Source organism: Aythya ferina (assembly GCF_964211825.1).
Source record: "Aythya ferina genome assembly, chromosome: 1".
NCBI lineage: Eukaryota > Metazoa > Chordata > Aves > Anseriformes > Anatidae > Aythya > Aythya ferina.
The window spans coordinates 89,066,179-89,082,263 of NC_140296.1; the positions used below are offsets into that span (position 1 = coordinate 89,066,179).

A 16,085-nucleotide genomic window follows, 5' to 3' on the forward strand; every position below is an offset into this window, starting at 1 on the left:
CAGCCTGCTCATGCCCTCCTAACCTGAGGCACAGACCTGCCACCCTTTGGGTATGCAGATCTCACATTGTCCCTTCTGGAGAGGAGATCAGCACTTGTGCCACCGTGAGGAGCCACCACCAGCCACCTCTCCGCAAGATGTGGGAGGCTCATCTCATGTGCAAGTAGCCCCATAGAGCTGGCCACACCAGAGCTGCCTGGTGCCAGGGCTGGGGCTGTCCCGTTGCCACCAGCTGCCTTGCTCCTGATGGGGTGGTGGGATGGGCCCTGGCTGCCTACCAACCCCATAGGGAGCCCCATAGGCTCAGCCCCCAGAAGCTGCCCTGCTCTTCTTGTGCCATAACAGTTATTCCTTCGCTTTTTTGTTTCTGTTAGGACATGTTCCTGCACAGATATTTGACAAACATGAAATTGCTACAATGTGCTATTGACACAAGCTGTAATATGATGGTCCCAGACAGAAGAGCACAAGCTGTGAGTTGTGCAATGGACCCTGTGAAAAGCCTTTATCTGTAGAATTTTATCTAACCAAGGAAAAGATTCAATATGAGCCCTGACCAGGCCCGGCCCAGGCTGGAAAAATCGAAGATAAGATTGTCTGTTCTTCATAGTATCCTCAGTTGCACAGTGGCTGCTTCACACAACTTCATTTCTGTTAACTTTGATTGCAGGACGGAGAGAAATCTACTGTGAAAGGAAGATGCTTTTTAATTTGAGGAGTTTTTTCCATATTAAAAAATTAACATGGAACAACAAGCATCTGCTGCGACATTTTTGGTAAGTTAATCCTTTTCTTTTGTCTGGCATTCAGTGACATTTAATCAGAAAACTGGAGACAAAAGCAATTGAATTCTGTGGAGGAGTGAGAGATATAGGCTTCTGCTAGCATTTTTAGTGCCCTTTTGCCTTCTCAGGCAGCAAGCTTTGAGTCTTCATGAGACTGGAGGATTTTTCCTTTTTATGTTTTGTGAAATCTTGTTAATTCTTTCCATGGGATTTAGCTCCAAAACCAAGAAAAAATGTTTCTTCTTGAGTTCAGTGTGCACTGCAGGTACTGTAAATGATAAAGATCTAAATAAAGCATGGGAAATCCTTATGTGTTTAGACAATTATCATGATCAATACTGGGAGGGGAGGGGGGAGTGTGGATTATCTCCTTGAAGCTGCAAGGTGAATCAGCTTCAGAGCTGTTTTTTTGTTATTATTATTTCTGTGTACATTTGAGGTACGTAGGAAAAGCATTATGTGATATGGGATTCAAAATTAACCAAGGAGACACATCTGTGTAACCTCACTTAGATTCTTTCTTCAACCACATCAACTTGCCCCTCCCCTGTGGCTTCAGAAAAGTACCTCTACGACACTGTTTCAGTAAGCTGTTTCTAATGCTTGTCACATCTCAAGAATCAAGTTAAAATTAAAGGCCTGAAACTTAATGCCACATCTATCTATTTTTGTGTTGGTGTCAATATGAATAATATTCACAGCATTTGTAACAAATGATTAGTGTTAGAAAGCAGTATACAGGAATTTCATATAAACAGAAATTCTAGTGTGCAATGGCATTTTTATGTATAATTTCTATGTTACAAGAAATGAAACAAACCTTTTCTGAGTTCTTTGGTTTATTTGTGACAGTTTTAGAGTTGTCCTGAAGCCTGGGTGATAATTTCTTCAATGGATTTATGGATTTTCACTGCTGGTAATCAGTGGGAACTTTCTCTGTTTAGCAGCAATGATAGAAAAGCAGGTGTGGAAAACAACTGTGGTAAACCCAGTAAACCTGGTTTTCAAAAATCATCCAATTTATTAAGCTCCCTGTATAATGCTGTCTTTTTTTTTTTTTTTTTTTTTTTTTTTTTACACTATATCATAACATTGGCATAAACTATCAATCATCACTATCTTATGAACATTACAAGTTAAGCACACCATGGTTGATATCACAAGATAACATAATATATTTCAATCTATATGCTAGTAACCCAAAGTAATTTCTATCCCTGCTCAGAAGGAAATGTGCAGCTGCTTGACCTTGCATTTCTGCCTGTTACATTTTAACTCTGGCTTGTTGTCTCATGCCCCTTAACTGCAATTCATTTGACCACTTCTGCCTTTGTTTCCGAGGTTGGGGACAAGGGAAGAGAACACATTTCTGAAGGTCATAGCAGTAAAGCAGAATCATGATGGGAACACATTGATCAGGAAGGGATCCATAGTCCAACTTTCTTGTAGTTTGACAACAGCTGATCAGGTCACCTATGTCTTTGCTTAGCCAAGTCTTGAAAATCTCCAAGGATGGTAATACCAGATCCTTTCTGGATAAACAATTTTAGTGCTTCACTGTCTACTAATGCAGAAGTTAGTGGTAGGTACTACTCAATACACTTTTTAGTGGTGCCAAGTGGTAAAACAAGACCTGTGAACAGATGTTGCTGCTTGAGAGGCAGACTAGGCAATTTCCGTAACTCCCTTCAAGCAATTGTAGGTTGCCATTAGAAACTCAGGGAGCAGAAGCACTGAAGACTGAAAACAGAACCATCCATTCATCTGGATGCATTTAAGTCCATGAGGGATTGACAAGATTTGTCCCAGGGCACTCAAAGAGCTGTTTGGTGTCATCACAAGACCTGTCTCAATTATTTTTCTATGGTTTTGGGAATCTGGAGAGGTCCCAGTTGACTGGAAGCTGGCAAATGTTGTCCCAATTTTCAAGAATGGCAAGAAAGGAGAACCTGGTAATTACAGGCCTGTGAGTCTCGCTTCAGAGCCAGGTAATGTTATGGAGATTATTCTGGGAATTACTGAAAAACACTTGAATGGCAGTGCAGTCATTGGTCATAGCCATCACAGGTTCACAGGTTTGATTTTTGAGTGGTCCTTTGTGGACCTGATGATCTTTGTGGGTTCTTTCCAACTTGGCACGTTCTGTTAAGTGGAAATGATGCAGCAAAGGAGAACAGAGTGACCAAGCAGCAAGCAAGTGCAGAGATGTTAAAACAGGGTGAGTATTTTGTCATTCCCCCAAACTGGACACAGCAGCAAATCCCTCTTCTGAAAAAATATTTTTAAAAGGTCACATTCATGAAACTACAGAATGCACAGAAACTTCAGAATGCACATATTGAAGTCATATACATTGATTTGAATATTAAGATACAGCCTCAGTATTCAAAGGACTAGATTTCATTAGCAGCCTGTTTTTCAAGCAATGGTGGAAGCTACCTGATGCATAAATGCCCAACCTTTCTTCTAATGCCAGGCATATTCTATTCTGAAGTTATCAAAGACAGAAGTACAAGAGACCATTTTGCTAGCTCTGTAATACCCACTTCAGTTTAAAAAATGTGGCATTTGGGCATTTGCTAACTGTTTCTGAGTTGTTTACTTCAGTTTGGAGGCAGGCATAGAAACAGAAAGATAACACTTAGAGAAAAATATGTAACTTCATTTTACTAATGATTGTAGTGGTGTGAACACTAGTCTTTATGTCTTGGAAATGTGGAAATTATTATTTTAAATGTTACTGACAAATGCGTGTTACTGAAGTTGTGCATACAATTCAGATTGCATTTCACTTGAGAATCAATTTTCAGCAACACTGTAAGAAAATACATGGGCAACATCTCTCTAAACTTAGAAAGCAAGAAATCTTATCTTACCTTATCTGAATTTATCTGAACAGTGCTCCATAGAAGTGCACCCCTTCTGCAGTCTGAGGACCTGTGCAGAGACAGATCGTACACATTGAAGGGAACCTTTGTGATGCTTTATGCTCAGCTAGCTTAGTGGTGGATCCTCCGGCAGTCTCCATAATCTCTGGAGCACATTACCCTGATATATGACAGCATGTACTGAGCTCCAGCAAAATTAACCACCAGGGCATCTGTATTTCATGTGCTACTTCTTCCCATATTCTCCATGTTCCTGCTGTTACACATAATCCTTTTCACTGTGAAAAAACTCTTCTTAATAATAGTGGTGGTATAATGTCTATCTAAAGAACTCTTAAGGGTGTCCAGAAAGAAAAGACACAACATTCAATTAAAGGAAAAAATTCTGCTTCGTGATTTGAAAAGTCGTGCAATTTGTACTGTGATGTCAAATTAACAGTAATAATGTTTGGTACTATTAGTTTAAGAGATGCTGTCTTCCCTGTCCAGTTTCAATTTGAGCCTACACAACAGAATTCTGCCCCAAAAGCCCATTCCTTCAGATTTAATCAACACCAAAATCTTTAGAAGCCACATAGGCCTATCCACTACCTGAGCTATTATTCATTGGAATTAACAGAAGAATGAACAGAAATTACAGTATATTCTCCTGAATTTTCCTAACTGTGGGCTCAGAAGCACGGCAATGGGCAGGTGGTGTAGCTGAGCCTGGCCTCGGAGGTGAGCTCAGGGGGAACCTACTTGGAAATACAAAACCAGCAGCTGCAGAAGCAGCTGTTTGCATCATTGTTTTGTACTCCATTCCATCAGATCAGTTCAAAAATGCTGCTTTTAATTAAAAAAAAATGTTTAGCTTGCACCCATCCAAAACTTCAGCAAGAGTACAGTGCAAGCTGTGTTACACGAAGGAGGGCTGTAGATACAGTGCTAGAGAAGGGGCTAATCTGTCACTCTGTTATTAATCTCAAACCAATGGAAACATGGGCTTTGACTCAACTGTTTCATTAATACACCTCACCTAAAATAGCAGAAATTATGTTGTGTAAGGGAAAGAGAACACCAAGACCAGTTCCTCGATGTTCTGTGCTCCAAAGGACTGCTTTACAGTCTCCTCGTAAGCCATTTCACCAAGCCCTGAGTGGCTATGTGTTTGGCTTTATTTGATTAGGCAGCACACGGTCAAGTCATACACATATCAGAAGGCAAAAGAAGCTACATCTAATGTGAGGTGCATAATACAATTTGAGACGCTGTTACTGTGGTGATCAATATACGGCATGGTGGCATGTCGTGCCAGCGTGACAGAAGTAATTGAAACCAGTTAAGGCAGTCCATCAAGCTGAACCAGCTGGGTCAAACGAGGGGAGCAAGACAGATCTCAGCTACTTGTTCATTGGCTTTAACACGAGTACAATTTTGTGTCAAATGCCAAAAGTATATTTTTTTGTTCTTTTGACACAGGCGTGGGCCACCAGCTCAAATGAATGTAAACCTGAAAGGTCGCGACCTCCTTACTCTACAGAACTACACAGCTGATGAACTGAAGCATTTGCTGTGGATGGCTTCAGACCTGAAACACAGGATAAAGCACAAAAGAGAGGTAAAATCCTCCAACTGACATTTAGGTCACTCAGATGTTGAAATAAATATCATTTTGAAAGATATTGGGAATTGGCAATTTAGCTGGCTTGTCTGAAACATCATCATCTAAGCTCTTTAATACTGTGAACCACATACTGCAGATCAAAGAACATTCCTGTAAAATGTCCAGAGATATTCTTTAAATACTGCAGAAGACTTTGCAAATGAAAAAGTTAAGCAGTGTTGCATGGCTGGCCCTGTTATTGGCCAATCTCATCCGTTTACACATGGTGTATATGCAGCACTTAATGTAGGAAATAGAAGACAGTTCCCTGTATTGCATGGGAATAAAATTAGTAACAGTTCTCCTTAATGGGAGATCAATTTGGGTGCCGAAATGCAGTGTCTTTGTGCCCCTATAATTAGATCTTTCTCTTTAACCTTTTCTGTTGCTAGATGTTCTTGAAGGGCAGAGGAATAAAGTTATGTGGTTTTGTGTTTTGTTTTGTTTTTTTCTTTTTTTTTTTTTTTTTAAAGTTTTGAATTTTCTAATGCTGAATTAAAATGTAAAAGAAGTATTTTTACAGTGGAAAATTGATAATGACTATAAAATTGAAATGCCTTCAACTCCTGTTTTCCAGTACTTACCTTTAATGCAAGGAAAAGCTTTGGCCATGATTTTTGAGAAGAGAAGTACAAGAACGAGATTATCTGCAGAAACAGGTATATCAGAGCAATGGCACAGCCGCGTTTTATTTGAAATTGTATACTGTGAGTATTACACTGAAAAACACCAGATAATTTTGTATCTAGCAGTTTTTAATTAAGAGACACATAATGTTTTAAAACAAAAATAGGAAAAGAATGGTAGCTAACGGTGTTTCACCTGGCATACTAATGGCCACTGAAATTTCACCAGATCATTCCAACACATGATAGACCAGAAATCAAGCAACAGGTTAAAGTGAACGTTTCTGATGTAAGTTCTCACCAATATGCACAGTTCCCAACATAAATTTCAGTAGGCATCACAAATTACATCTTGTGGAAGCTCTAGTAAATATCTTTCAAGTGTGTTATTCATTACCATTGTCACATTTCAGAGTATGTGTTTAGATGGGGAATCACAGTAATGCCTTGATAGTGTTAGGGAAAAAAGAAATTTAACATGATTACCTACATGGGAAGATAACTCGATGGAGACTCAATGGTATTAGGCTAATAAGATGAAGCACTGGAACACTATTCTTAGGATACAGTCCTGCAAACACTGAAACACATGCATATCTTTATTTACATGGTAGTTGCTCTGAAGTCAGTGGAACTACTGAAATCGTTTATTCATGTGTTTGCATGGTGCCAGGAAAACCAGGAATAACTGTGAGTTGGTGACATTTGGGGTACATTTTTACTTATCAGAGAAGAAGCTTCTCATAGGTTAAGGGACAGAAAACTCGTTGAGTATTCACATTTCTTTACAAGACATAAAGGAAAAGGTAAAAATAATGCGAGGAAGAAGATGGGTCATCTGCAAGCATTTCTAATTTTGCCTTCATATCATATAGCACAGGCCTTTACCTGCTCATCCTGGTCTTTATGTAGAATTGTTGTTCCTTTCTGTTTTCTCTAGATGAATGTGTTTCTAACTTGTGTTCCCTCTTTGTAAGGGCAACCTGCCTTTTAATACTGGAGTTTTTAGGCCATTTCCTTGCTGCCTGACATACTTATAATGGCAGGTAATCATGAATTCTCTGAATCTGTTTATCCTTCTTGCTTCTGTATTCAGAGGGAAGCACTATTTAGTCCTTGGCTTTGGAAGGCTTATGGAAGAAAGAAGCTCAGGAAAGTTCAGATGAATTAGCTTAAGGATGGGAGCTAATGCATATAAAATCATCCAAGAAGGATTAAGCTCCAATGAAATAAAACCAAATTGTTTCTGAGTGAGAGCTTCCACAAGGGAGTTTAATGCAGTTTAACTTCTGTGCATTATCTTCACACCTTCAGTTATTTGGTCTTAAGTCCACTAAGCCTAAGACATTGTTTCAAAGGCAGACTCGAGTTTTTTCTGTCCATGGAATCTATGTATTTCACCTACTTTTTGTTATACACAAATTGTCCCTTGTAATTTATAGCTGAAAACAATGCGGGGTCACATGTGTTCCTTATCACTGAATAAGCTCATTTCTTGCCAATTATCTTATGCCCAGTGGGACTGTGCATTGAAGTGGATTGGAATGTTTGCTTATAAAATAGAGGAGTCATCTCAAATAGCTTTTCCCAAAAGCTGCACCTTCGAGATGTTGTAAGAGGTCAGTTGTGGGACAAAGTTCTGGTGGTCAGATTGATCTGAACAAACTTGCAGGAACAATTAGAGAAAAATCAATGTGTTTCAATTTAAAGGAGTAGAAACTGGGAAAAAGCTGGTTGCAATATCTGCTCTATGCAGTGTCTAGAAGATTGCTGCCATATCTGAACACTGTGGAAGTCCTTTCAGAAGTCCTGCTGTCTCTATGCCTCTGAAGAACTCCATTCTTGAAAAACAAATAAACATGGATTTATAATATAACAGAACAGCTGAAGTTGCTTTTCCAATATACTGTGTCTCTAAAATATTTTTTTCTTATGACAGTGGGACTGTACTGAATAATGTATAGGTCCCTGTGGCATAATCCATGGTCCCTTTACCCTGTTGAACAAATGTAATCTTGTCTTAAAGCGTATTTCTGAAACCCGTATTATTTTACCATTTTTAGAATAGTAGTGGTCTTGTAAGTTTGATGAAGAACTACATATAACTTCCACAGGCTATTGGTAAAGTAAATCCAGTTTTACAACACCTACTGTATTTATTGCTATCACTGGCTATTATATTGGGAAATGTGACATCTGTGCTATTATACTGGTAAATGTCATTTGTTTGCAGTCAGAATCTCACACCCATTCTGTATAAGATCTTGCATACTTTTTGAAAACAAAGGTATTCCACATGGTCATATATTACTTGTAAAATAAACATCCTCAGGTATGGCATAAAGGTGAATGCCTGTTTGTGTTATAGCTTTGTTGTAAAGTATTCTGTTTGTCAGTGGTACTCTTAAAATAAACAGCTTAAGTTACATTTTAGCTAGCAAATTATGAATAAATCCCATCCTTTCACAGACACTGAATGTAGACAGTATGTCACAAGGAAGAAACAGAGTTACAACAATGCAGGCAGAAAATCCCTATGTACCTTCTTTCCTTCTGACAGGTTTATAGAGGTTTGCTGCCACTTGCTTCATCAGAATTACTCCCAGCTCACGCCTCCTACCATGGGAGTGAGGAGAAGATGAAGGCAATGCCTGAAGGCTACTACATACTGTCACAGAAATAATTGCATCACTTCGCATGTTCTAATGTAGTGGGGATGATATTACATGGCAGGAATATATAGTATGTTTTTTCATTAGAGTGGCTAGTGTTGTTTAGCTTGGCTACGTTACAAAGTGGGCAAGAGCACTCTTTTAGCTTACTCTCCAGTTAGAGGGGTCACTTTAAAAATGATTATTGGGTTTCAGGCTTCTGCTTTAGGAATGCTCCTGTAATTGTTAGCTAGAAACATTCTTTGTTATCAGTCTAAACTGAAAGATACTTGGTAGATTGTATATCCTGCAGGGAGGCAAGCATCCTGGCAGTGAGGAAACTAACAAATCTAAATCTAGATTCTTGAAATATAAAACAGGATCCTTCCTTTGAGTTTGAGAAGATGGGTGTATATGGCTCCTGGTGATAGCAAGGCAGCCACATAAATGTGTATCCAATGTATTAACAAGAGGATTCTCTTTGGCCCACTTACCCAATGTAGCATCAACAGGTTGGAATGGAAATTTAACCCAGGTCTGTACAACCACCAGAAGTCATGTCCTCAGTAAAAGCATTTGCATAAGTGGGATCAATAATACCACAGCCTGGGACATAAAACTGTCCATTATTTACAAACTAACAGCAGTAAGAAGTTTGGTAATGAGATAATAATCTATTCTGTCTCCCCAGTATGAACATTTACAGTGGTTTGTTGAAGATACCGAGATCCATATAAACACTTAGCAAGTGGCTTTGGATATAACCAGATTGCAACAACAAAGAGGATTAGATCTTGCAGTTTAACATAGCACTCCGGAGTGTGCTTTTTTGCTGAATATCTTCAAAAGTCTTTTTTTTTTTTTTTTTTTTTTTTTTTTTTTTTTTTCCTGTCAGTAGTCTGGATGAAAGAGTCTAAAGCATGGATACTTCCCCTGCAACTACACAGCAGCTAGAGCGCAGAGCTCCTATATTTACAGATGGAAAGTTTTGGGAGGAAATATGTTCTCAGGCCCTGCACAGATGGCCAGTTCATGAGCAGAAACCCAACACATTAGGACTCTGCTATGTACACAGACTCCAGGTGGCGGATCTGACTAGGCTGCCTGACGCCTGGCAATTCTGAATAAGTGTCCAGATTCCTCTTTATCTACTTGGGCATCACTTATAGAAAACAGAACCTGTCCATGGGAGTCTGCCTGGACTGTGAAACATCAACCAAAGTGTCCTCATTTAGAAGCCTGAAGTGCAGAGCTGTTGTATTGTGAGGAACTTCCTGGGATAAACCACTGACATTATCATATAACTTTAAACAAACAAACAAGAAATCTGTCAGGAAAAGTTACTACCTATAACTTTTCATCCATGAGATCTTGACTTAAAAATTGGCATTGAATAAAGAGGCCGTAATGTCTAGGCACCAGTTTGCATGCACATTCCCATAAATGCAGTGTTTGTGGCTAAGCTGCAGAGAGAAGGTGAAAGTATCTGGGGAAACCTAAACCTAGACTTTCGCACTGGCCATATGGGACTATTGAAAGGTGAATGAGTCTTGCTGATCACTCCTTGGCTCTCCAATTGACGAATTAGCTTATGGATGGGAATCAGGGAGTCTCGGTTGGTGCGATATTGCCGCCGGTGCACAGTTGTGGTAGCAATTGGCACTTGCTGTTCTTCGACCCTCAGCAACCCCACAACAGAGGGGTCCTCTGAGAGACCAGGCAAGGTAGATAATTGTTTAATGCCCTCTGTCTCTAAGGCAGCAATACCAAAAGCCCACCGGAACCCTTTTGGGTCCTTGCAGTATCCTCTTCTAAGATAGTCTATGCCAAGGATACATGGAGCATCCGGACCAGTCACAATGCGGTGCTTTTCCCACTCATTCCCAGTCAGACTCACTTCAGCCTCCAATACAGTCAACTGCTGAGATCCCCCTGTCACTCCACAAATATAGATGGGCTCTGGTCCTTTATAGCTCGATGGCATTATAGTACATTGTGCACCGGTGTCTACTAAAGCCTTATACTTCTGTGCGCGTGATGTGCCAGGCCATCGAATCCACACAGTCCAATAAACTCGATTGTCCCTTTCCTCCCCCTGGCTGGAGGCAGGGCCCCCCTAATCCTGGTCAGAATCTTCCTCGTTTCTGTGTTTGAAGGACTGTCTGCTGGAAGTTGGAGCAGCAAACTTTTCGGAGAATCCCTTTTTCCTGATTGTTTTCTTTTGCAACTCACGTACCCGTGCCTCTAGGGTCGCGGTAGATTTTCCATCCCACTTTCTCATGTCCTCTCCATGGTCTCGTAAGTAAAACCACAGGGTGGCACGGGGTGAGTACCCACCATATCGTCTTCCTTGTGTGGGTGAACGCCTACCCCTGACAGCTGAGACACTGCTTTGTACAGGTGCGAAGGAGAATAATCTCTCTTCAAGTTGGTGAACCTTTTCAGAAAGTTTCTCCCAAGTGTTCTCCTTTGGTCGGTGGGCACTGGTTGGTTCAGGTGGGGAGGACAATAGATTCTCTTCAAGTTGGTGAACCTTTTCAGAAAGTTTCTCCACAGCTGAGACGCAGGCCTGTAAGGAAGAGGAGAGACTTTCTTCGTACTGCCGGAGTTGTTTAGCCGCTTCACCCACTGTGGGTTCCTCATCCTCTTTCCAGGCCATTATTGCCAATGAGCTGGCATATGATGATGGTGCACTCCGTACAAACTTCCGCCACATGGGTCGTGTACACTTGACTTCATCTGGATCTGTGGATGTTTGTTTGAGGTCTGGATCCTCATAAATCACTTCCCGTACGGCTAATTCCCTCAGGTACTGGATTCCCTTCTCCATAGTGGTCCACTTGCCTGGTAGACATAAAATATCTTCCTTGAAGGGATACCTTTCCCTCACAGCTGAGAGGAGACGCCTCCAGAGGCTGGTGGGTCGTGCTCCATCTGCAATTGCTTTGTCAATGCCGGCGTCTCGAGCAAGGGATCCCAGCCGCTTGGCTTCCCTGCCGTCTAATTCCACACAATTGGCTCCAGAGTCCCAGCACCGGAGCAGCCAGGTGACAAGCTGCTCACCTATACAGCGACCAAAATCTTTTCGCACATCTCGTAGCTCGCGCTCGTTTAGGCTTCGGGTAGTTACTGTTGCTCTTTCGGCATCCTCATCTTCCTCCTCCTGAATCCTTGACGGCCCAGCGTCGTCATCATCTTCGTCATCTCTATACTTAGTTTTGGCAGAAGCCTTACCTGGATTGGCAGAAGACTCTCTGCGTTCTAAACGACTTGAATTTCTATACCATATTTTCACCTTCTCTACAGGGGCAGCTTGCACTGCTACTGCTCGTTTCTCTGACTTTGTTACAGGGTCTGCCACAGGGGTTGGAATGCCCTCTGCAGGGTCAACTTGCACTGCTACAGCTCGTTTCTCTGACACGGCCACAGGAGCTGGAGCGGCTACAGGAGCTGGAGTTGGAGCTGGAGCAGTTGCAGGAGCTGGGACTGGAGCAGCAGTAGGAGCTGGAGCTGGAGCAGTTGCAGGAGCTGGGACTGGAGCAGCAGTAGGAGCTGGAGCTGGAGCGGCTTCAGGAGCTGGAGCTGGAGCGGCTTCAGGAGCTGGGACTGGAGCGGCTGCAGGAGCTGGGACTGGAGCGGCTGCAGGAGCTGGGACTGGAGCGGCTGCAGGAGCTGGGACTGGAGCGGCTGCAGGAGCTGGGACTGGAGCGGCTGCAGGAGCTGGGACTGGAGCGGCTGCAGGAGCTGGGACTGGAGCGGCTGCAGGAGCTGGGACTGGAGCGGCTGCAGGAGCTGGGACTGGAGCGGCTGCAGGAGCTGGGACTGGAGCGGCTGCAGGAGCTGGGACTGGAGCGGCTGCAGGAGCTGGGACTGGAGCGGCTGCAGGAGCTGGGACTGGAGCGGCTGCAGGAGCTGGGACTGGAGCGGCTGCAGGAGCTGGGACTGGAGCGGCTGCAGAATCCACCGTAGGGGTCACAGTGGCCGTTGGATCTGTCACAGGGTTTGGAGTGGCCGCAGGGTCTGTCACTAAGTTGACAGCAGTATCAATGGCAGCTCGATAGGCATGAGCCAGGCCCCAGCACGTTACAATGATTTGTGTTACTTTGGAACTGCCAGAATCATTACACCTTTTTTTCAAGCATTCTGCCAGTTTTTGAGGATTTTGCCATTGTTCAGGGGTGAATTTCCAACACACTGGGGGTGCCAACTGCTCTAGATGCCTGCCCATATCCACCCATACTCCCTGCCACCCACAACTATACTGCCTCCGGGCAGATCTCCGGATGAGCTTCATAAGTAGTTGTTTAACTTTAAGCAGAATCTGAAGTGCATTCATGAGGCAGAACAACAAGACTATGGTATTCTGAGTATTCCAGAAATATTCAATATCTTGGAGAGCTATTGTGACAAGCTCAGGGGATAAGAGGGTGGTGAAGGAGGAAGGCAGAGTGACCCAGGAGGATACAGGGGTGGTGAAGGAGAAAGGGAGAGTAAGCAAGTAAGGAAAAATATCCTCCCCTTTCCCCTCCACAGATTGACTCTCTAATGGAGAAAAACAATAGGTATAATTGCTAATAGTTCCCAAGATGCTGTTTCCAAAGTACAGAGTCCACGATGTTACTGAGTATAAATACCAAGTTAGAGTCATGACCAGATATCTTATCGTCTCATAAGCCATTGCTATAACACTTAGTACCATAACGGTCTGAAACCAGGGCCCGGAGAGGAGAAACAACACTACAGAGAGCAAATACGGAAAATAATGTACTATAATACTCAATTTGGAAAACAGGCGCAGCAGAGTTGTGATTAAAGCAATCAGCATCATGACAAGTGACTATTAAGCAGGTCTAATCCTTACACCAATTTTAGTTTAACACACTCTGATCAGATCTGCCGTTATCTCAACCTTTCGGGCCCCACGTTGGGCGCCAAAAAGACTGTCGTGGTTTAACCCGACCGGCAGCTAAACACCACGCAGCCGTTCGCTCACCCTCCCCCCTCCCTCTCTGGGACGGGGGAGAGAAATGGAAAGTGAAGCCCGTGAGTTGAGATAAAGACAGTTTAATAAGACAGGAAAAAAAAATAACAAAATAATAATAACAATAATAATAATGATGATACAATGGTGATAATACGAAAGTAATAATAGTATGTACAAACAAGTGATGCACAATGCAATTGCTCACCACCCGCTGACCGATGCCCAGCCTAACCCCGAGCAGTCCGGCCCCCTCCCCCCGGCTAGCCACCCCTATATATTGTTTAGCATGACGTCAGATGGTATGGAATACCCCTTTGGCTAGTTTGGGTCACCTGTCCTGGGTCTGTCCCCTCCCAGCTCTTACTGCACCCCCCAGCCTGCCCGTTGGCAGGACAGAGCAAAGGCTGAGATGTCCTTGGCTTAGTATAAGCACTGCTCTGCAACAATTAAAGCATCGGGGTGTTATCAGCACTCTTCTCATTCTAAGCCAAAACACAGCATTCCACCAGCTACTAGGAAGAAAATTAATTCTGTGCTAACTGAAACCAGGACACTGCCTTAATACAAAAAGGCTTCTGAATAACCAAGAAAGAAGGGTGAAGCAGCAAGCATATTGATAATGTTTTTCTGAAAGCAAATAGTAGCAGTAGAATAAGTGATGCTTCGTTCTTAAAAGTTTGTTGGGTCTGAATCCAGTCTCACTGTGATTTGGAGCAATTCTTAATAATGACAAAGGGAAAGTAAGGTCAGGCCCATTAGCAAAAATAAATATACACTGGATGGATGGAGCAGAGAGTTGCCCTGAGGGTGGGATCTGGAGCATCATTGCTTTTAATCCTACTTTTGGGGAAATTGAGGCCATCAAAGCACAAGGTTTCATTTTAAAGTCCGGAGACTGGCTGAACTGATCCGAATTGGAGGACCTCACCTCAACCTTGCTTCCCACATGGGACTGAATTTAATAAGGGCTTCTCTGTGCTAGGGGCCCCACTGTGCGGCCCACACCTGCAGCCTGAACTTCATTGCTTGGTGTTAGCTGTGAAAGGTTTTAGTGTTCATTCCTGGTTTGATCATTTTTGAAGAGTAGTTGTGGGGTCAATTTTTTAATCTTTGACGTGCTTTTACAAACATCACGTTAAGGCTGCAGTCCTGACGATGTTTGCAGTGCCATCTAATGGCTACAACCAGCCCAAGCAGCTTTTAATCTTTTTGCTTCTTAATTTTTAAAATAAAAACAGTTAGCACCTCCAAGAGATCACATTATGGTACAGAAGGGCATCTCCACTCTTCTGTGCTGTATGCAGCCTTTCTCTTCACAACAATAAAAATAACCTGGCCTTTCATCTAGCTTTTTGTCTCCGTAGAGGCTCATTCCTCTGAGGGTTTGTCTCAACAAGGTTGGTGTGTCCACATCAGGATTCTCCAGAATTTCCTCCACAGTAGGTATTAGAGACAAGGCAAGACCTCCCTGACAGTTTCTCTACTAGCAGGGGGTTGTTTTTATGTGGAAAACTGTTCCCACTGCACAGTAAATGCCTTAAAGAGCTACTTACAGCCCAGTTCAAACCCTCTTTTTCATACTTTCCCAGTGGTAGGATGCTGTGTCCTGTGCTAGGCCTGTGCTAAACCATTAGTGAAAGTTTCTAAGACAACCCCCCTCAGGGCCCATCCAAAAAAAAAAAAAAAAAGAAAAAGAAAAAAAAAAAGCTGTTTCCTTCTATGTTTGTGTCAGCTGGTCGCTTGTGATATAGCTTTCTTGTGGTGGTGCGATGGAAATAAGGCACGATGGAGCCTGAGATTTGCCCTTAGTGTGAGATTTGTCAGTCTAAAATACTGTCAAGTTTCCCAAAGTGTTTTATATTCTTAAATGATGCTCAAGTCTTTCCCTGATTTCCTGTTCAGGAACGTATTTCAGTCTTCAGACCTAATCCATCTGGTTCCTTGTCTCACCTTGTAAATTCCTTACTATTGCAGGGTGGAGGGATATGGACAGTGCCCGAGGTCTTTCCTTGTGTCCCTGTCATATCACTGTTTTTAAGACACTTGGTTATTTGTGACCCAGCTTAAGTTTATAATGATATATGAGGAAACTTAAGGTCTTCTATCTGAGTGAATATCCTTGCAACTTCTTGCAAGGATGTAGACTTAGACCTAATGACTCAGATGGTCCTTTCTAGTTCTGTGATGCAAAGTCCCTTGAAGTAGACGTCATAGAAATTCGGCATGATGAATGGGTTACTCAGCTCTTAACGGGAAACCACATATTTCAACAATATGTAGCTTTGCAGCTTGAATGACTGGTCCTATGAAAACAGATCAGATCTCATGCCTAGAAATTTTAGCAAAGCATCATATCTGAGGAGTTTTATTCTAACACATTTATTTGCATCTCATGGTGCCTGACTTTAAGCATTTGGATGGCCTGCTGACTTTTCGTTTTATTGCTGTGAATACCTTTTGCATGAAAACTTGGTTATAAGTATGAGGTGCTGGTGTTTAACTTCTT

The 16,085-nt window shown here is 42.4% G+C and overlaps 1 protein-coding gene across 1 annotated transcript in view; it reads left to right on the plus strand.

Moving 5' to 3' along the window:
- Positions 1-699: 699 nt before the first annotated feature.
- Positions 700-16,085, plus strand: part of OTC (ornithine transcarbamylase) — a gene marked incomplete at its 5' end in the record, with an annotated part of 31,386 nt that continues 16,000 nt past the window's right edge. Inside the window, 3 exons of the mRNA XM_084506273.1 lie at positions 700-776; positions 5,135-5,273; positions 5,896-5,977. Coding sequence (XP_084362399.1) covers positions 700-776; positions 5,135-5,273; positions 5,896-5,977 — 298 coding nt within the window. The remainder of the gene's footprint in view (positions 777-5,134; positions 5,274-5,895; positions 5,978-16,085) is intronic.